General features: G+C 39.8%; 2 protein-coding genes across 2 annotated transcripts in view; both read right to left on the reverse strand.

The window, feature by feature from the left end:
- Window positions 1–846: 846 nt before the first annotated feature.
- The window catches only part of LOC141014238 (protein NLRC3-like), a 39,261-nt gene continuing 17,573 nt past the window's right edge, over window positions 847–22,534 (reverse strand). The window contains exons 4-6 of the mRNA XM_073487951.1: window positions 17,806–17,979; window positions 1,859–2,032; window positions 847–1,191 (exon numbers count right to left, since the gene is read on the reverse strand). Coding sequence (XP_073344052.1) covers window positions 966–1,191; window positions 1,859–2,032; window positions 17,806–17,979 — 574 coding nt within the window. The 3' untranslated portion in view covers window positions 847–965. The remainder of the gene's footprint in view (window positions 1,192–1,858; window positions 2,033–17,805; window positions 17,980–22,534) is intronic.
- Window positions 19,380–21,603, reverse strand: LOC141014883 (protein NLRC3-like). Its single transcript, XM_073488821.1, has 3 exons — window positions 21,599–21,603; window positions 21,330–21,409; window positions 19,380–21,217 (listed from the first exon to the last, which is right to left on the reverse strand). Exons 1-3 carry the CDS (start codon window positions 21,601–21,603, stop codon window positions 19,380–19,382), a joined length of 1,923 nt encoding a protein of 640 aa, XP_073344922.1.

Raw genomic sequence — 22,534 nt, forward strand, 5'->3', positions numbered from 1 at the left:
GAGACAGTAAAGTGATAAATGAGTGTTTACAGAGACTCCCTCCATCAGCTGTCAGTCAGAGATATAAAGACCAGCAGGACTTCAGTCCTGTTCAGACCACAAGTGGAGCGGCTGTGTAGCGTAGCCAGCTTCCTTTCAGCTCTCATGTTAACGTGTTGGAGTGAAGCTCACAGACCTGCAGACACTTTGGACATCAAGTCTGTTTACTCTGCAGGTTTCACTGAAGGACACAGTGGAAATAAACTGCTGACAGTCCCTGAACGCATCATTACTGCAGGAACAGAGAGATACTCACAGCTCACTTTAATGATGATTTACTGCTGTTAAAAACCAGAGTCTCACTCACATTTAAATATTTCATCTACTTTGGAAACATCACATGACAAATATGTAAATATGGAGTCTGTTATAAAAATATCTGGACAAATCAAATGACACATGGGCAGATATAAATATAACGTTAAAGGTCCTACACTGAACAGTAAAACATCAGCTGTGGTTTGTGGACTTCAGCAGAGGTTCTGGTCCGTATACAGACCACATGGTTACTAAATGTAATGATGGTTCTCTGAAATAAGAGCCAGTGATTTGCAGGCTTCAGTCAGACTGATCTGAGAGCTGTGACAAAGAGGAACTGATCAGTTGTTCAGAGTTGAAATGAGAGAACAAACACTTTGAGATCAGATTTGATGCTCCGACAGTTTGATGAATGAGGACACTGTCTCTATACATCCTGTGATGCTGTCAGCTGTGATCCAGCTTTATTTCCTGTAGACATGAACACAACAACAACAGTCGTCTTCACATCAACTCAAACACATGATCGCAACAAGCTTCTGGCTCGTCTGATTGGCTGACTGCTCTCTCTCTGTCTTTCTGTCCAATCATGAAGCCTGTCACCGTTCTCCTCTCACAGCTTCACTGAGGAAAGCAGGAAATACTGGATCTTTACTTTGATACTGTGTTTAGTACAATACTGCTGAAACCAGCATGAACTGACTCCAACCCTCTACTGACCTCAGAATCTCCAGTCTACAGTCTGGACTCTCCTTCAGATCACACAGCAGCTTCACGTCTGAATCCTGCAGGTTGTTTCCCCACAGGTCCAGCTCTCTCAGATGGGAGGGGTTGGACTTCAGAGCTGAGGCCAGAGAAGCACAGCTGATCTCTGACAAACTGCAGCTCATCAAACTGTATAAAGAATAAATGATGTAGACAAAAATTAATTTATAATCCAATCAGGTGTGTTCAGGTTTTAAATGTGTAGCTCAACATCACTGTGTCCTCATCAATGAGCTTTTCTCTAAAATGAGTAGAGTAACTTTGTCATTGTGTTATTGTGGATCATCATCAGCCTTCTACAGACATCATCCACATGTCAGCACAACATTCATACAGCTGTTCATGTCAACACAGATTAATAACATGCTGCTGATCTCAGTCAGGTCTGTTATTAGAGGAGAAAAAACTGAATTTTCCTCTTTTGAAAATATGCTTTGATCTGTGTGTGTTCTGTAGGATCAATATCAATGATCAGACATTATTTGTGAAAACACATTGACATCAACAGAAATCTAAATATTTCTACTTCAGCTTCTCAACTTTATCAATTTAAATCAAATGTTAGTTCAGTTATTCTGTTAACAGATTAAATTATAAACATTAATTAACTTTAACAACTAACTGAACATTTTCTACAGTTTCTTGAAGAAACAGAAGTCTTTTGTGACTGAAGAAGAAATTTAGTTCAAGAAAGTTGAAAATATGAACCAAAGGAAATCTATAACTTCATCAATGTAAGTTATGTATGAATGTAAACTCAAATATTAGTTAGCAGTAACACAGTCAGTGAACTGACCTCAGAGTCTTCAGTCTACAGTTTGGACTCTGTAGAAAATCACACAGCAGCTTCACTCCTGAATCCTGCAGCTCGTTGTTGTCCAGGTTCAGCTCTCTCAGATGGGAGGGGTTGGACTTCAGAGCTGAGGCCAGAGAAGCACAGCTGATCTCTGACAAACTGCAGCGCCACAATCTGAATAAAGAATAAATGATGTAAGTTTAGGAGACAATGTTCCTGCTTGAAATCATTCAGTGTTTAATAATCTGTTCAGAGCTGAAGAAGGTTCAGAATGTAGAAGTTTAGAAAATGGAAACTCCAAACACCTGAACCCAACAGGATGCAGGTTCAACACTGTCAAATACACAAGTGACAAAACAAGTATATGGTTACTCAAGGTGCCTAAATGTGTCCAGTTCATTACTGAGGAAGTCAGTGGTAGAGTTTATGATTTGAATTCTTGGATATTAGAAAAGCTGGTGTGCAAATTTTTATTATGGTCCCAGTAATATTTGTTGTTAGCGTGCACTGAAGTAGCAGATCACATGATATTTTAATGCAGTTTTAATCAAAAAGGTTATATCCTGACACGTCAGAGTGAGTAAAAAGACTTCAAAGCACATAAAATGTCTTTCACTTAAATTCTGCTCCTCGGCTCTTTTCTAATTCAAGGTTTCAAGTTTTTATTGTCAATTTCTCCACATGTACCAGACATACAGGAAAATACATTTCTCAGTATCCCACGGTGAGAGAAATGAAGTGCACAAGTACAACAAGATGAATGCAGACATTTCCTAACACTAAAGTATCAATAAGGTGCTCGACAGAAATAAAGACATTTACTAACATTAAATAGACAAGAAAATATATTAAAAGAAACTAAAAAAAACAAAACTAGTCGTACACGTAGAGCATCTTTATAATAAAGATCATGAATTGATAACATGAAGCCTTTTATGTGATAAGCAGGACGCTGCTTCTTCTGTAACAATGAAGTTAAAAGGACCATAGACTTGTGTGATTATATGTGGGGAGGGGTTTTCTTAAGCCTGTGGTCTGTGCCTGTGTGTGTTTGCTGCACATCTCTGAGGAACAAATACAGAAAAACACAATCACAAACAGCAGTGACACTATTTCTAGTAAATTACCAGTGTTTTGTCAGATTCACTCACAGAATCCTGCCAAAATAGGACAGATGGTGAAAGGATATGGAGCCAGATCAAAGCCAAAAGGTTTGTTCATTTGGAAAAAAAAATGTATTGAAAAAATAAAATTTGAACTAAAAAGTTCAAGTTTTGATCTTGAATCATAAAAAAATCAAATACATTTTCAAAATAAAAAAAAGTGAAGGAAAAGGTTCATTTCAATTTAAATATGATTTGGATTTAATTCTGATATTCTTTTGAATAAATTATTTATTTTCTATTTTCACTTATATCATTTCATATTTGAGGTGTTATTTTTTCATCTGGCTCCATGAAAGGATCAGTAGAAATCATAAGCTGGCCATGGAGGACCACAGCACGGGGCGCTCGGTCTGGACAGCCCAGTTGGACACCTAAAACAAGCAGGTAGCACTTGGCAGCACGTCAGCCTCCTGCGTGTCCCACACAAGTGAGAGAGGAGACAATTATCAATAAAGGGGAAAGTTTCACACAAAGTTATGTGAATTTTGGAAGCAATGTTTTCTTTTTGGCAGCTGTTTCACCCATTTTCAGGGGCAAAGTGAGTGGAGCAGAGCATTAGTGACACAGGGACGAGTGGCAAACGTCAGGCAGGGTTGTTGGCACATGCTCAACTCTCCCTCTGAGTTGGGTTGCCAGGTACCACGACACATACCCCCACACAGGACCTGAGAAGACCTTTTTGATTTGTATCACTATGAAAATGGGAGATTAATAGAGATGTGACGATACACTCAGCTCACGAGATGAGACGATACACGATATTGGGTTCATGAGAACGAGACATTAACATTTTTTTAAGTTACAAAATGCAAAACAATGCAGGTCCATTTTGAAATGTTTTAACTAGTAATCATCTTGTAATGAATGTGACTTCAGCTCTACTTTGTGACTGAGTATGAATTATCATATGCAGTAAAAGACACAAACAATATGTAAGAACTGTAAAAGGTTTCACCACAAACTCAGCTGACTGGCTTCTCTCCTGTATGATTTCTCATGAGTCTCTTCAGACCTTATAACTGTGCATGAACTATGTGTGAGCTTCTAACTTCTAATTGAAGCTGTGTGACCTTCTAACTGAATTCCTCTCCACAAATTGAAGGTGAAAAATAAAAACAGTATGAATAACAAAAATGAATAACACTAAGTTTTTCTTAGTCATCTTGTTTTAAGTGCAAACAATAATCAAAGTAGTTCTCTCTCAATACTTAAAGTGCAAACAGAGACTGACATGATTTCCCTCCAAGCATGATACAGAGCTGAGAGCTGGCTACAACTACACTGCCCAGCCTAAGATATGGTCACGTTCTTGTTCAAGAATATGAGCATGTCTACGTTTTCTGGCAGCAGTTGAGACCTTTGGGCACTAACTATGTCTCCTGCAGTTGAAAAGACACGCTCACTTGGAGCGGAGGTAGCAGGGATGGAAAGGTATGCTATCTGTGTAGAGGTTCAGGACCACTGGGATGGTGAACTTTGATTCCCATGTGTGGAGGAGTCGCCAGTTTTCCACCATGGGAAATGGCCTCATGTCAGCTGCAATGAAAACGCTGATGTCTTTCGTTATTGCTGTGGCTCGAGCACTTGACTGTGGAAGTTGAGATGTAAAAGCATTTGTCAGTGTTGTCCGGCCTTTCAGTGTTTTCTTCACAGGCACGGTTGATTTCAGTAGAGAGCTGTGGTGGTTCTGTAGGTGTCTTTGCATAGTGCTCGTGTTAGCCGCGGTGTACGGCACTATTTTCTTACAGTTCTTACATATTGTTCGTGTCTTGTCTGTCAGTCTGTCGCCGTTTATTGTTTCCATCAGGCACCAAAATGCTGCCACACAAACGATTTGAAAGTGGCGGGGGCATCCTCTATGTTAATTTTGAGTTCAACGTCAGACACGTTTTAATATCATGAGATCTCGTGCCACAAGATCTCGTCACACCCCAAGATATTAACAGGAGAAATTACGAAATGGGAGAAATTAATTTATAATCCAATCAGATGTGTTCAGGTTTTAAATGTGTAGCTCAACATTACTGTGTCCTCATCAATCAGCTTTTCTCTAAAATGAGTACAGATAAGATGAACCTTTCTTGATCCCTGTAGGAGAAATTCAATTTGACACTGCAGCACAAAGGAACAGTGTGCAAACAATAACAGATAATAGCAGCTCGAGGTAGGAAGTGACTAAGAGAAAAATTAAATAGAATGAAATGAAAACATACTCCAAACACACACACACACACACACACACACACACACACACACACACACACAGTAACTTTGTCATTGTATTATTGTGGATCATCATCAGCCTTCTACAGACATCATCCACATGTCAGCACAACATTCATACAGCTGTTCATGTCAACACAGATTAATAACATGCTGCTGATCTCAGTCAGGTCTGTTATTAGAGGAGAAAAAACTGAATTTTCTTTTAAACATCTTTTGAAAATATGCTTTGATCTGTGTGTGTTCTGTAGGATCAATATCAATGATCAGACATTATTTGTGAAAACACATTGACATCAACAGAAATCTAAATATTTCTACTTCAGCTTCTCAACTTCATCAATTTAAATCAAATGTTAGTTCAGTTCTTCTATTAACAGATTAAATTATAAACATTAATTAACTTTAACAACTAACTGAACATTTTCTACAGTTTCTTGAAGAAACAGAAGTCTTTTGTGACTGAAGAAGAAATTTAGTTCAAGAAAATTGAAAATATGAACCAAAGGAAATCTATAACTTTATCAATGTAAGTTATGTATGAATGTAAACTCAAATATTAGTTAGCAGTAACAGAGTCAGTGAACTGACCTCAGAGTCTTCAGTCTACAGTTTGGACTCTGTAGAAAATCACACAGCAGCTTCACTCCTGAATCCTGCAGCTTGTTGTTGTCAGTCAGGCTCAGCTCTCTCAGATGGGAGGGGTTGGACTTCAGAGCTGAGGCCAGAGAAGCACAGCTGATCTCTGACAAACTGCAGCCCCTCAATCTGAATAAAGAATAAATGATGTAAGTTTAGGAGACAATGTTCCTGCTTGAAATCATTCAGTGTTTAATAATCTGTTCAGAGATGAAGAAGGTTCAGAATGTAGAAGTTTAGAAAATGGAAACTCCAAACACCTGAACCCAACAGGATGCAGGTTCAACACTGTCAAATACACAAAGTGACAAAACAAGTATATGGTTACTCAAGGTGCCTAAATGTGTCCAGTTCATTACTGAGAGTCAGTGGTAGAGTTTATGATTTGAATTCTTGGATATTAAAAAAGCTGGTGTGCAAATGTTTATTATGGTCCCAGTAATATTTGTTGTTAGCGTGCACTGAAGTAGCAGATCACATGATATTTTAATGCTGTTTTAATTAAAAAGGTTATATCCTGACACGTCAGAGTGAGTAAAAAGACTTCATGTAAGTCTTCAAGTCAAAAAAGTCAAACTAAGTCCACAAAAGTGATCAAAAGTCAACATGTAACATTTCAAGCACATCAAATGTCTTTCACTTAAATTCTGCTCCTCGGCTCTTTTCTAATTAGACGTACAAATAGAGCATCTTTATAATAAAGATCATGAATTGATAACATGAAGCCTTTTATGTGATAAGCAGGACGCTGCTTCTTCTGTAACAGTGAAGTTAAAAGGACCATAGACTTGTGTGATTATATGTGGGGAGGGGTTTTCTTAAGCCTGTGGTCTGTGCCTGTGTGTGTTTGCTGCACATCTCTGAGGAACAAATACAGAAACACACAATCACAAACAGCAGCGACACTATTTCTAGTAAATTACCAGTGTTTTGTCAGATTCACTCACAGAATCCTGCCAAAATAGGACAGATGGTGAAAGGATATGGAGCCAGATCAAGGCCAAGAGGTTTGTTCATTTGGAGAAAATAAATGTATTGAAAAAATTAAATTTGAACTTGAAAGTTCAAGTTTTGATCTTGAATCATAAAATGTTTTTAAAACATTTTCAAAATAAAAACAAGTGAAGGAAAACGTTCATTTCAATCTAAATTATTTGGATTTAATTCTGATTTTCTTTTGAATAAATTATTTATTTTCTGTTTTCACTTCTATCATTTCATATTTGAGGTGTTATTTTTTCATCTGGCTCCATGAAAGGATCAGTAGAAATCATAAGCTTGCCATGGAGGACCACAGCACGGGGCGCTCGGTCTGGACAGCCCAGTTGGACACCTAAAACAAGCAGGTAGCACTTGGCAGCACGTCAGCCTCCTGCGTGTCCCACACAAGTGAGAGAGGAGACAATTATCAATAAAGGGGAAAGTTTCACACAAAGTTATGTGAATTTTGGAAGCAATGTTTTCTTTTTGGCAGCTGTTTCACCCATTTTCAGGGGCAAAGTGAGTGGAGCAGAGCATTAGTGACACAGGGACGAGTAGCAAACGTCAGGCAGGGTTGTTGGCACATGCTCAACTCTCCCTCTGAGTTGGGTTGCCAGGTACCACGACACATACCCCCACACAGGACCTGAGAAGACCTTTTTGATCTGTATCACTATGAAAATGGGAGATTAATAGAGATGTGACGATACACTCAGCTCATGAGGACGAGACGTTAACACTATTTATTTATTTATTTTATTTTTTATTTTTTTTGAACTTTATTTTTATTAAAGAGAAACACAAACATTCCTTGACAACATCACAAATTATGTATGACAGTGCTAAAGACAAGAAAAAACAAACAAAAAACAAAACCTTTTGGGCCCAGAAAGCTTAATAATACACATGAATGAAAAATAATAAATACATAGATAAATAAATAAGTGGACAGTTAAGACATTCCAGCATACTGTGGGGTTCCCCTCAGTTAGAGAGGTATCTTGCTATAGGTAGCCACCTCCTCACAAAAACATCAGACCTTAATTGTAATTTAGCAGTTAAAGCCTCCATTCCATACACCTCCCTCAGCTTCTGTTTCCACTGTGCCACTGTAGGTGGCTGTGGATTCATCCATTTTATTGTCACCATTTTCCTAGCAGTCATCAAGAGTATATGTAACAAGTGCTTTTGGTCTCTAGTGTACATGCCTTCAGGAGTTAGATCGAAAAGAAACTGACTTGGGATAAATGGTATATTAATTCCCAGAACTGTATCTATCCCGTTCTTTACCCCCTTCCAAAAAGGAAGCATCACTGGGCAGTCCCAAAATATGTGTGAGTGGTCGCCAACCACTCCACACCCTCTCCAACAGTATATTGCAGCTGGGTTATCTACAAATTTAGAAACCACGGAAGGCACCTTAAAGAACCTTGTCTTCGTCTTCCAATCAAACTCCTTCCACATGTTACTATTGATACCTTTATGACATCCAATGCACATTGTTTCCCACTCCCCATCCTCAATTATAATATTTAACTCCAGCTCCCATTTGTTTTTAATATAAAAAGTATTGTCTGGTATATCTAGTAACAAATTTCTGTATATATGGGAAACATGTTTTTTATTGGGTAGTTGATGTTTAATTATATTAATAAAGTAAGTTTCTATATTCGTTGGAGCATTTTTAATTATATTCCAATCTGTATGGTTTGTGATGTAATTCCTTATCTGAAAATACCGGAACATATCACTTTGGGGTAGAAGGAATTTGTCTTGGAGATATGAGAATGGCTGTACACCAGTGTCACATAACAACTGGTCAATAACCCTCAGATTTCTACCTGCCCACCTCTTAAAAGTGATATCTGTTGTTGAGGGGGGGAAATCCGGATTTCCAGTAATCTGCATAGCCCTTGAGAGGGCAACTGTTCCTCTAATTCTCTTTTGGACTGTCGACCATACTTTTAAGGTGTGTTTCACCCATACATTTTTAATTTTTAATTTCTTCTGGGACTGCTTGTTTAGAAACACTAAAGTAGATAAAGGTATTGCTGGTAACGAATTCTGCTCTATGTTCACCCATCCCGATTCTATGTCATTGTTAATCCAAGCTACCACTGCTGTCAGTTGTGCTGCCCAAAAATAATATTTTAAATTGGGGAGGCTGAGTCCACCCTTATCCTTCCCAAGAGTGAGTGTTTTAAGTCTCACTCTTGGTCTCTTATTTTGCCATATAAATTTACTTATAAGCTTGTCCAGCATATTGAAGGCTGATGTTGGGATCCCGACTGGGAGAGACTGAAACAAAAACAAAATTCTAGGAAGTAGATTCATCTTAACAGCCTCTACTCTACCCAAAAGGGATAATGGTAGCACATCCCATCTTGCCAATTCATTTTTAAATATCCCAAATATTTTTTTATAGTTCGCCTGGTATAGTTGTGTTACCTGGGGAGTGAGTGTGATCCCTAAATATCTGAAACCCTGTTTAGATCTGCGAAAGGACACTATATCATCAAGTTGGCTAGGCCATGTCCCAGACACCATCATCGCTTCTGATTTACTAGGATTAACTTTATAACCGGATACTAGACCATATTCATTAAGACTTTGTAGAAGAACAGGAACTGAGTGGACAGGATTTTCAATAAATAATAATATGTCGTCCGCGTATAGGGATATTTTATGTTGGTTTCCACTCTCATCCCTTATTCCTTGTATAAGCGGGTTACTTCTAATCAATTCTGCGAGCGGCTCAATGCTAAGAGCGAACAGGGCTGGCGAGAGCGCGTCCCCCTGCCTTGTCCCCCGTCCCAGATCAAAGAAATCGGAGCATTGGCCATTAACTCTGACTCTTGACTGCGGATTCATATAAAACACTCTAATCCAACTCAAAAAGGTTTCGTTAAAGCCCATATGAGCCATTGTTTGCTCCAAAAATGTCCAGTCCAGTCTATCAAATGCTTTCTCAGCATCTAAGCTGAGAAGCATTGATGGAGTCTTTCTACCAGAAGCAATAGATTGTAGATTTAAAGCTCGTCTGACATTATTAGTGCCCTGCCGTCCGGTTATGAACCCTGTTTGATCAGAGTTTACTAATTTACGGATGTGTTTTTGTATTCTATTTGCCAAGATAGAAGTCAGGATTTTTAAATCCTGGCAAAGCAGACTTATCGGCCGATAGCCCGTACATAGAGTGGGGTCCTTTCCATCTTTGTGTATAACTGTGATAATTGCCTCTGACCAGGTTTTTGGGGGGTCCCTTTCATTCAGTGCATAATTATATACTCGACATAAAATTGGGGCTAGTTCGTTAACAAAAACTTTATAATATTCCCCAGAGTACCCATCGACACCCGGGGATTTACTGTTCTTTAATTTAATAATACTATCTATTATTTCCTGTACTGTTATGGGAGAAGATAGCGTCTCAGCTTCATCCTGTGACAATCTATTCAACTGGATCGAGTCCAGGAGTTTTGTTATTTTCTCCTCCTTCCCTATTAATTCTTGACCTTCATATAATTTTTTATAGTATGCAGCAAACGCCTCTGCTACTTCTTTCGGTTGGGAGGTAATTCTGTTTGTGTCAGGGTGTTTAATTTTAGGTACCACACGGTTCGACTGAGCTTTCCGTAACTGAAAAGCCAATAATCTACTTGCTTTATTCCCCATTTCATAATATTTTCTTTTCACAAATCTGAGCATTCCCTCTGCTTTATATGTGAGTAAATCATCTAATTTTTGTCTCTCTTGTTTTAGTGATTCTAATGTATTCCTTTTTCTCGATATTTTGTGTTCTTTTTCTAACCTAATAATTTCAGTCTCCAGTTCAAGTCTCCTGGCTTCTCTTTGTTTTTTTATTCTTGATGTAATTTGAATGATATGTCCCCTCACAACAGCTTTGGCACCATCCCATAAAATAGATGGAGTAACATCTCCGCTATCATTTATATCAATATATTCTTTTATCTTGTCACGTAATTCCTGTTGGATTAGGGGGTCATTTAATATTGAGACATTAAGTCTCCAGTATCTGAATTGTTTTTCTTGACCTAAATTTATTTTCATCTTAATGGGACCATGATCTGACAAAGTTATGGGTTCTATCTTGCACTCTGTCACTCTATGCACATCAGCCTTTGAAACAAGAAACATGTCTAATCTGGAGTAACTTCCATGAACTTGGGACCTATATGTATAGTCTCTGTCTCTGGGATGATGATATCGCCAAACATCAATCAGGCCCAATCCCTCCATCATTCCCAGAACAGTAGCTGCTTTTCTAGTTCGAGGTCCCTTCTCAGCAGGTAGTCGGTCCATACTTAAATTTAGTACACAATTATAATCCCCCCCAACCACTATGATTCCCTTCCCTTCATCTGCCAGTTTGGAGGCTATTTTCTTAAAAAAAAAAGGACAATCCTCATTTGGTGCATACAGATTCAAAAATGTAAATCTATTTTCCCCAATCGTACCTATCACCATAATATATCTGCCTTCCTTGTCTTTCAATACTTTTTCGCAGTTAAAAAAAACATTCCTTCTAAATAGGATAGCAACCCCCCTTTTCCTCCCTCCTCCGTAAGATGCACTGTATATTTGTTCCACCCAGTCCCTCTTTAATTTCAGGTGTTCTGCCTCAGAGAGATGTGTCTCTTGTAACATTGCGGCTGAACATTGTAAAGCTTTGAGTTGGTTAAGTATTTTCTTTCTTTTAATTGGATTTCCCAGACCCTTTATGTTGTAGCTAACTACAGTCAAACCATCCATATTACACTTCTTTTAATCATTACTGTCATGATGCTTTGTAGTCAACTTATAAATGTCAAGTGCACCATCACCTGTTATAAAAGTCCTATCAGTTGTCAAGGAAGAAACACAAAAAAGAACAGAAACTATGTACAATTTCCAATAAGGAACATCAGAAATCGAACACAACAACCTGGCTTCCAAGTCCTCAACTGGCCTGTCTCCAGTAGTGGCCAGTCCCCGTGTAGAACTGGGCAGAGGGTGGCGGGAACCCTCCGGGATAATGTCACATTGTGCGGCAGTCCCACTCTGTAGGGTTAGCTGCTGCGGCCCTACAGTGGCAGAGTGTAAATCACTCATAATGAGTCAATTGCAGCTGATGCCACAAACCAAAACGACCAGATAATATACTGTTATTACATTCTGGACTCAGCAAAGTGTAAATAAATATTAATAAGAGAAATATAAACTTGAAACAAGGTTTCAAAAAAAAAAAAAAGATGTATATAAAATATATAGCCCAACAACACCACTGTAATTGGAGGGTAATAAGACCATTTAACTTTAGCCCATCTAAAAGTGAATTATTCACAGCTGCTCATAGCTGTCTAAATAAAATGGAAAAACCTTACTTTTTGCACAATATTCCCAGTCACTTCAAGGGAAGAAAAACCTGCATTCTTCTTCTGTAAGCATGTTGACATTCCGCCCTCCTCGGTTGGCGGCCCGTGTCTCCCACCTGTGTCTGGCCAGCTCTCGCTCTACTTTATCCCGCTCGTCAACTCGGACCTGGATGTTGAAATCCTTAAGCACCGGCGCTGCGTCCATCACCGTCTGGAAAGTTTTCTCCTCCGATCCCACCATCATCCTCAGTCGGGCTGGGTACATGCACTTTGCTTTAACGTTTTTCTCCTTCAGCTGTTTCACAACGTATCTGACCTGAGCGCGTTTCCTCTGCAGCTCCGGCGAGTAGTCATTATCAAAGTAGATCTGCTTTTCACCCATCTTCACCGTGCGCTGTCTCCAGGCTTGCTGCAGGATCTGTTCCTTCACTGTGTAGTCCGCGAATTTAATCACGATGGAGCGAGGCGGGTCATTTTCTTTTGGTTTTGGCATAAGTGCTCTATGCGCCCGGTCAATCCTGATGTCGGCTTCAGTTAGTGGCAGATTAGTCAGCACCTTCGGCAGTAGTTTTTTAATGAAGGAGACCATGTCTCTCCCCTCGCTTCCTTCAGGAACCTGATACAGCCTTAGGTTTTGCCGTCTGTGTCTGTTCTGAAGATCCTCACACCGTTCAAATAATTCCGCCTCACGCTGCAGTAGGAAGGCGATGGCTTTTCCGTGGGTTGCGTTGGTCTCCTCCGTCGTTAATATACGCTCCTCTGCGTCAACGACCCTCTTTTCCAAGTTTGTTAGTTGTGCACTCAAACCTCCAACTGATGTTTCAAGCCTTGTGAATGATTCCTTGGTTTGGCCTTTAAATTCCTTTACGTCCATACTCATCTGCATAATGTCCCCTCGTATTTCTCGGTTTGACTGGGCGATAGCTTGAAGCATCTCCTCCAAGCTATTCACGGCAGTATCATTGCTAGCGCTAGCTTCGTCGGGATTAGCAGGCTTGTTAGCATCAGTCGGTTCCGACGATTTCTCATCTCCTTCTTTGTTTCTAAAGTGATATCTGGCGAGTCTGTCACTAGCGCTCGTCTTTGTGGTGTCGTTAGGCATGTTTTTGCTGAGTTTTGTTCATATATCGATTTGGTAAGTTGGTTAATCAGCAGAGCTCAAACTTTTGCGTCCTACATGAACATGGCGCCGCCGGAAGTCCCCTCTAGTCCTCACTATTTATTTTTTTTAAGTTACAAAATGCAAAACAATGCAGGTCCATTTTGAAATGTTTTAACGAGTAATCATCTTGTAATGAATTTCACTTCAGCTCTACTTTGTGACTGAGTATGAATTATCATATGCAGTAAAAGACACAAACAATATGTAAGAACTGTAAAAGGTTTCACCACAAACTCAGCTGACTGGCTTCTCTCCTGTATGATTTCTCATGAGTCTCTTCAGACCTTATAACTGTGCATGAACTATGTGTGAGCTTCTAACTTCTAATTGAAGCTGTGTGACCTTCTAACTGAACTCCTCTCCACAAATTGAAAGTGAAAAATAAAAACTATAAATAACAAAAATGAATAACACTAAGTTTTTCTTAGTCGTCTTGTTTTAAGTGCAAACAATAATCAAAGTAGTTCTCTCTCAATACTTAAAGTGCAAACAGAGACTGACATGATTTCCCTCCAAGCATGATACAGAGCTGAGAGCTGGCTACAACTACACTGCCCAGCCTAAGATATGGTCACGTTCTTGTTCAAGAATATGAGCATGTCTACGTTTCCTGGCAGCAGTTGAGACCTTTGGGCACTAACTATGTCTCCTGCAGTTGAAAAGACACGCTCACTTGGAGCGGAGGTAGCAGGGATGGAAAGGTATGCTATCTGTGTAGAGGTTCAGGACCACTGGGATGGTGAACTTTGACTCCAATGTGTGGAGGAGTCGCCAGTTTTCCACCATGGGAAATGGCCTCATGTCAGCTGCAATGAAAACACTGATGTCTTTCGTTATTGCTGTGGCTCGAGCACTTGACTGTGGAAGTTGAGATGTAAAAGCATTTGTCAGTGTTGTCCGGCCTTTCAGTGTTTTCTTCACAGGCACGGTTGATTTCAGTAGAGAGCTGTGGTGGTTCTGTAGGTGTCTTTGCATAGTGCTCGTGTTAGCCGCGGTGTACGGCACTATTTTCTTACAGTTCTTACATATTGTTCGTGTCTTGTCTGTCAGTCTGTCGCCGTTTATTGTTTCCATCAGGCACCAAAATGCTGCCACACAAATGATTTAAAAGTGGCGGGGGCATCTTCTATGTTAATTTCAAGTTCAACATCAGACACGTTTTAATAACATGAGATCTCGTGCCACAAGATCTCGTCACACCCCGAGATATTATCAGGAGAAATTACCAAACGGGAGCACAGCAGGTGAAAGGCTTAAAAATAGGGAAAGACTCCTGTCTCACTTCCTGGTAGACAGGACGTAGACACCTGAACACAACAAGATGGAAGTTAAAATACAACTATTAGTTATGTAAAGATATAGTGGAGTCATGGTGTCCTGAACACAGAATGACGTCACACTCTCAGTGTGTGTGTTGTGATCTGAGCTGTGTGCATGTTAGTGCATGTGAGTGCCTCCCTGTCGCCTCATTTTGGATCCCACTGCTTATCTTGCTAAGATTGGCCCTAGTCTGCCTCTGATTATCTCACCCTGATATTCTTACCCTAACCCAAACCAGTCTCACTCCTCATGTCTGAACCAACAAAGGCAACAGCAGTAGGATCCATAATAACGCCTCTCTGTCGTCCCTGGTACTTTCTTAACATGGTGGCAGGGACACAAACTTTATCATATTACAGCTAAACAGTGAAAATATATTTCTGAGAGAACGAGGAACTTGATTCATATTTGGTCAACACTGCCTCAACACTGACAAACTGCAGCCCCTCAATCTGTATAAAGAATAAATGATGGAGATGAAAATTAATTTATAATCCAAACAGATGTGTTCAGGTTTTAAATGTGTAGCTCAACATTACTGTGTCCTCATCAATCAGCTTTTCTCTAAAATGAGTACAGATGAGATGAACCTTTCTTGATCCCTGTAGGAGAAATTCAATTTGACACTGCAGCACAAAGGAACAGTGTGCAAACAATAACAGATAATAGCAGCTCGAGGTAGGAAGTGACTAAGAGAAAAATAAAATAGGATAAAATGAAAACATACTGGAAAACACACACACACACACACACACAAAAAGTAACTTTGTCATTGTGTTATTGTGGATTAGGGGTGGGCGATATGGGCAAAAAATAATATCTCGATATTTTGGGGGATTTTGGCGATAACGATAATCAGTCGATATCCTTTAAAATTCAAGAATATTTGTGTCCAGACCGATCCACTGAAAACGACTGAAAACGCTGTAGTTCATATTCCAGGCCTATAGGTGGCGCTTGAAATTCACCAAAAACGGAGAAGAAGAGACGGCACAAAAAGCTTGCGCGCTGTAAACAAACAGACAGTAGACGGAGAAACCGAACCCAACAAGAAGAAGACGAAAATGGCCAGTGCAAGGAAACCAGAATCATTTGTGTGGACCGATAATGAGGTCGAACTGATGCTGCGACTCACACTCGACTACAAGGCGAGTAAGTTGCAAGAAACACGAACACAAGCGCGTAGTCCGCCATTGTTGTTGTTGTTGTTATGAGACGTCGCGGGGTTCAGAGGTCGAGGGGTGGGGCGAAGCCTGCCATGCTGTAGACAGCGCTGCTGCACCGTGTATTAAGTGGATGTGAGGAGTTTCCGCGTTCGTTTCAATATTTTTGGCGAAGTAATTTAAATACTCGATAATGGAAATTTGCACATCGTCAAAAAAAAAAAAAGACGATATTATCGCCAACGATATATATCGCCCATCCCTATTGTGGATCATCATCAGCCTTCTACAGACATCATCCACATGTCAGCACAACATTCATACAGCTGTTCATGTCAACACAGATTAATAACATGCTGCTGATCTCAGTCAGGTCTGGAACTAGAGGATCATCATTAAATAAGACATGTAGGGCTGTAAAGCTTGTGTAATTAAAGGAGAGGTCCACATTCACTCAAGTCTGTATAAAATAAAAAAACAAATTAAAGTTAAAATACATCTTAAAACTTTTACAAACATTTGATTTATTTGCAATGAATCATATGTTGTGTTGCCATCTACTGGTCAGCAGTAATTCACAGTCAACAAAATTCTTCAGCCTTGGAGACAATTGGTCTGTAAGTAATGTGTATAAATAATTATCAAACACATTTTTTTTTAAAGAAATTTCAGGTAACACTTTACAGCACAGTACACAAAAATGTGACAAGTTACTAAGAAACGAGTGAGGAATGAATCAAACGCCCTGATAATCAATGAACTGGTAAGAAATCTCTCTTTTTTCTTTTTTTTGAGGGTCGTTTGGGTTTCAGAACAAACTGAACTGAACTGTCTACTGTAGCACTTGATCAACGACTATTACTTCGACTAAACATAAAAAAGAAACGTGAAAGAAATGTCCTTTGCTTTGTGGATTTTGTGTGTTTTTCTGAGTATTTAAATATATGCATGAGAACGAGCTCGACCCTCCCTACACACTCAAAACTCCTCAACACTGAACAGACAGTGACTGATGTCAGTCTGATGTTTCACTTCACTTGTTGGGGAACTCAGAAAGTAACTTAGCATTAAGTAATTATTACGAATGAATCATCACTAGTGTTTGTCCTCTAAGCAGCTGGTTTATCAGGAACGACTCATGAAGAAAGTGGTCAGTATGTTGATTCATGGATATTTATGAACTAATCATGACATCATTTTTTATTAATATAGTATCTCCCAGTCTGTTCTTCAGAAACTCATCATTATCTATTAAATATTGTAGTAACTACTCTCATTTTGTGTAGAACGTTGTAAAGTGTTACTGAATGTCATTTTATGAACTTTTCTATTGTTTTGGTCAAACTATGAGTATGATACTGATAATGTTTGTCAAATGATGAAGTCAAAACAGTTTGAAACATTCTGTTCTGATTAACATTTGATATTTACATCAGTGGTCCAGCTGATCTACAGCAGATGGATAAATACCACCACAGGTAAGAGGAAACAATATATTTTTATACCATGGTCTGGGTGAAAACTGGATCCTGATTGGCTGCAGGCTGTCCATAAACTTTTGATATACCAACACCTCTGGAAGTACTCGAGTAGTTCCAGTGAAACTGTCCGTTCTAAATTAATGATCCTGTTTCTAAAATGAGTGGGACTGGCATCAGCTGGATGCTAACACTTACAAGTTAGAAATAAACTGAATGAAAATAAATAAATAAATAAAAACACTGAATAGAGTCCTTCAGTGCAGCCTCCTCTGAACACCACAGGATGGAGCCACTTGGATACACAGAAAATGTCTCAAAGAACTGACATTTCTTCAGATTTATGCTGCTGCAAATCTTCAGAGTTAATTAACTAAACTGTTTAAGTCTCAGTGAAGGGCTTGAATTGAATATATGGAAAAACAAGACAATGAACTGACCTCAGACTCTCTAGAGCACAGTTTTGACTCTCCAGTCCAACAGACAGGAGCTTCACTCCTGAATCCTTCAGGCTGTTGAAACTCAGGTCCAGCTGTCTCAGATGGGAGGAGTTGGACTTCAGAGCTGAGGCCACAACTTCACAGTGAGTCTCTGAGAGTCCACAGTTAGAAAGTCTGTCATGACACAGATATTACAAAAATGTTATTATGAAAGAGGACACTTTATATTTACTTCATGCATTTGATGTCAAAACAGTTTGAAACATTCTGTTCTGATTGACATTTGCTATTTACATCAGTGGTTCAGCAAACCTTCATCTGATCTGTGTTTGACATGAAACAGTTATTCTCATCGCTCTCTAAAACCTGCAGACTTTAAATCTTTGTTTTATTTTAAACTTGCAGATGAAGGAAGAGAAAATGTGGTTACATTTGGGTTTCCATGATGTCCACAGTCTGTCAGTGTGATCTGATCCTGTGTCTTTTGCCAAAAAGTTAGATTAGTTTATGCCCAACACAGTGTTAGCATGAGGGTGAGAGTGCCAAAATTAACATCATCGCACGTCTTGTGTCGAGCATGTGGGCTCCACAAATCATGTTGCTGAATGATCGTGCACCTCCCGAATTCAACATGGATGAGTTGGAAGTTTGAAAAACCATCTTAGAAATCTACATTTACATGATTCATATTTTGCCAGCTGATACAGATGTGATTCAGAACAGTTGACTTCTATAAAGACTTGTATGATTTACACTTTTATGGTGTTGCCATTGGTGATTTTGATTTATACACCTACTGTCTTTTCAGATGCTATTGTACATTGCAGTCCTGAACATTCACAATTCTTTATTCTTCACGTTTCATCTAGTTGTTGGTTCAGTTTCGGTGTATTCCTTTCCAGCTGTATGTCTCTTCTGTGTAACTACACTGAGAGCAATGATAAACTGGAGTCAGATTCCTTGTATGTCCACACATATTTGGCCAAATAAAGCTGATTTTGATTCTACAGAACAAAAATACATGAAGATTAAAACTAAATAAGAGTCAATTCAGAAAAAAATCTCATGTCATGTATAAAAGGTAAAGTAGAAGCTTTAATTTGAGCTGGAACTTTTTGGTCCATTTGCTCACTGTGAAATGTCTCTAAACCGACATAATGAGAACAATAACTGCATGAAAGAAATTCTCAAGGACTTTAGAAACATCACATGAAAAATGATACAGATCTTTTTTTAAACTCTTCAGTATAGTGGTTAAAAAAACCTCTTTCATTAGTTTCACCAGGGTTTCTTCTGTCACCCAAAGAAAGATTCATAGAAGAAAAACTGTCACATTTAATGATCATTAGAAATAAATGGAATAACTGAGTTCAACAACCTGACAGCTATAAACACATCCAACTGAAACATCTACATTGTTGCACTCATGGTAAGTGAAACATTATTTAAAATAATGACAATTGTATTTAAAAATGTAAGCGCTATTTCAAAATAAATGATTTTATAGTTTGTATATCTGAAGAATTAAACTGCTAATCTACACTGATTTATAATGTTGATAATCACATCTGGACTCACTCAGCCGTCCTGCAGTTCCTCACAGCTGGAATCAGTCTCAGTCGTCCCTCCTCTGATGTTTTGTACTTCTTCAGGTTGAACTCATCCAGAACCTCCTCTGACATCTGCAGCATGTAGGCCAGAGCTGAGCAGTGGATCAAAGAAAGGTTCTTCTCTGATCTGTTCTCTGACTTCAGGAACTCTTGGATCTCCTGATGAACTGAGTGGTCGTTGATCTCCATCAGACAGTGGAAGATGTTGATGCTTCTGTCAGGAGAGACATCATCTCTGTCCATATTCTTCAGGTTCTTGATGGCAATGTTGATGATTATTGGACTGTTGTGTGTCCGACCCAGCAGACCTCCTAAGAGTCTCTGGTTGGACTTCAGAGAGAGGCCATGAAGGAAGCGAACAAACAGGTCCAGGTGGCCATTTTTACTTTCAAGGGATTTCTCCATGGCGCTCCTCAGGAAGTCATCCAGGGATGGGTAAGGGGTCTCATGGAAAAAGAAAGACTTTGGTTTTGAGTCTTTTAGGAAGTCCTCCAGTACCTCTGTGTTCCTGTTGGTGTAACAGTTGAAGATGTAGACTGCAGCCAGAAACTCCTGAACGCTCAGATGAACAAAGCAGTAGACTGTTTTCTGGAAGATCACACTCTCTCTTCTGAAGATCTCTGTACAAACTCCTGAGTACACCGAGGCCTCTGTGACATTAAGACCACACCGCTCCAGGTCTTCTTGGTAGAACATGATGTTTCCTGTCTCCAGCTGTTCAAACGCCAGCCTCCCCAGCTTCAGAAGAACTTCCCTGTCAGCCTCCGTCAGCTCCTGTGGACTCGTCTCACGTCCCTCAACGTACTTCTGCTTCTTCCTCTTTGTCTGAACCAGCAGGAAGTGTGAGTACATGTCAGTCAGGGTCTTGGGCAGCTCTCCTCTCTGGTCTGTAGTCAACATGTGCTCCAGAACTGTAGCAGTGATCCAGCAGAAGACTGGGATCAGACACATGATGTGGAGGCTCCTGGAGGTCTTGATGTGTGAGATGATTCTGCTGGACAGATCTTCATCACTGAACCTCCTCCTGAAGTACTCCTCCTTCTGGGCGTCAGTGAAGCCTCGTACTTCTGTTACCCTGTCAACACATGAAGGAGGGATCTGATTGGCTGCTGCAGGTCGGGAAGTTATCCAGACGAGAGCCGAGGGAAGCAGCTTCCCCTCGATGAGGTTTGTCAGCAGGACGCTGACTGATGACTTCTGTGTGACATCAGACACGACCTCATGGTTCTTGAAATCCAGTGAAAGTCTGCTTTCATCCAGGCCGTCAAAGATGAACAGAAGTTTACAGACAGCGAGCTTCTCTGCTGTCACCTTCTGTAATGTTGGATGGAAAACATGGAGCAGCCTGAGAAGACTGTACTGCTCATCTCTGATCAGGTTCAGCTCCCTGAACGAGAGCAGAACCAGCAGACGGACATCTTGGTTTTCGGAGCTCTCTGCCCAGTCCAGAGTGAACTTCTGCACTGAGAAGGTTTTTCCAACGCCAGCGACGCCGTTGGTCAGAACCACTCTGATGCGTCTCTGTTGGTCAGGTGAGGCTTTAAAGATGTCGCTGCACTTGATTGGAGTGTCATGGAGGGCCTCCATCTTGGAAGCTGTCTCTAGCTGTCTCACCTCATGTTGGGTATTAACCTCTTCACTCTGTCCCTCTGTGATGTAGAGCTCAGTGTAGATCCTGTTGAGGAGGGTTCCACTTCCTGTTTCATCACTTCCTGTTTCATCACTTCCTTCAGTCACACGTTCACATCTCCTCCTCAGACTGATCTTATGTTCATCTAACACCTCCTGCAGAACACTATCAGCTGAAAGAGAAGAAAATATTCTGGGATTAAATTGAGAGCAAGAATCTCGATTAATTAAAAAAGTTCCTTTTTTCAGACATGAAGACATCAGCAGACAGATGTTCAGTCTTACTTTGTACAGTGTTGGTCTGACTGACTAACACTGGACAGCAGGACAGCTGCTCCTCCACAGAAACACTTCCCTCTGTCTTTCTGAAGAGATAAAGGAAAATCAACCTGATTAGAAACCATAGTTTTATTTATGTTTAGCTTTGACTAAATCAAACTAGGAGATACTCTCCTCTTGATAAGACAACAATCTCAGTCACAGCAGGTCGAGCCTCACAACGCAGTGACTGATGTTTCAAACTGTAAATGCTTTTATTGATAAAGATGTTTAACCTCATTAGTCACAACAGATCTATGTTGAGGATGACAGAAGCTGAAACCTGTTTTCTGTAGGATGGCTTTGGGTTTTGTAAACAGCAGGGTGACTGACTTTGGTTGCGTCTGATATTTACTGACCACCCTGCTGTTTAGTTCACTGACATAGTGGGCAGTGATTTTTAGGATGTCTCAAACCTTTGTAGAAAACCAGTAACACGTGAACTTCATACTGTCTGAGGAAATATTAAAGCATGCATTCTTTGATTCCCAAATTTATTTAGTATAACAAGCGCTTTGCTTGTTAGCTCGATGCTAAGACATAATGGATAATTATATTAATTACTTAATGCAGCAGGAACAGCTTAATGTCGCTGTTTACTTGAAAAATAGTCTGTTTACGCAGTATAGCAAGACGCTGCTGAAATAAAACTGACTCACATGCAACGTACATTGCTATTGGAAATATGACTCATGATATATTGTCTCTAAAGTGACTCGATTTAACAGCTTAGAACTGAATTTACATGTTTTGTTATTAGACAGAGAGTAAAGTATCAAAAGGTACCGTTGGGTCCTGGTATCGGTTCAGATGTGAACAGTATCCTACTCTTGTCAGACTTGCAGAAGCAAACAAATACATTTTCTCTGGCAGCCTGACATCATTTTTCAGACTTTATCTTTGTGCTCGTCCTCATCTGGACGTTCCAGTGGTGATTCTCGGCTTTTCAACAGATCATTTGATCCTTTGACAGTAAAGATGTTGGGATACTTTTTGGCTCGTTGTCAAACTCAGGAATTTATTTCTTCCATCGCAACAAAACACACTGTGAGAGTCATCATCAACTTTCAGGACTGACTGACTAACAAACACTATGAATGGACTTGAGCAACTCACTACCCAACATTAACACTACTGACAACCCATAATGCAACACTCTGTAGGAGCCACTG

Source organism: Pagrus major, chromosome 19, assembly GCF_040436345.1.
Source record: "Pagrus major chromosome 19, Pma_NU_1.0".
In the NCBI taxonomy this organism is placed as follows: domain Eukaryota; kingdom Metazoa; phylum Chordata; class Actinopteri; order Spariformes; family Sparidae; genus Pagrus; species Pagrus major.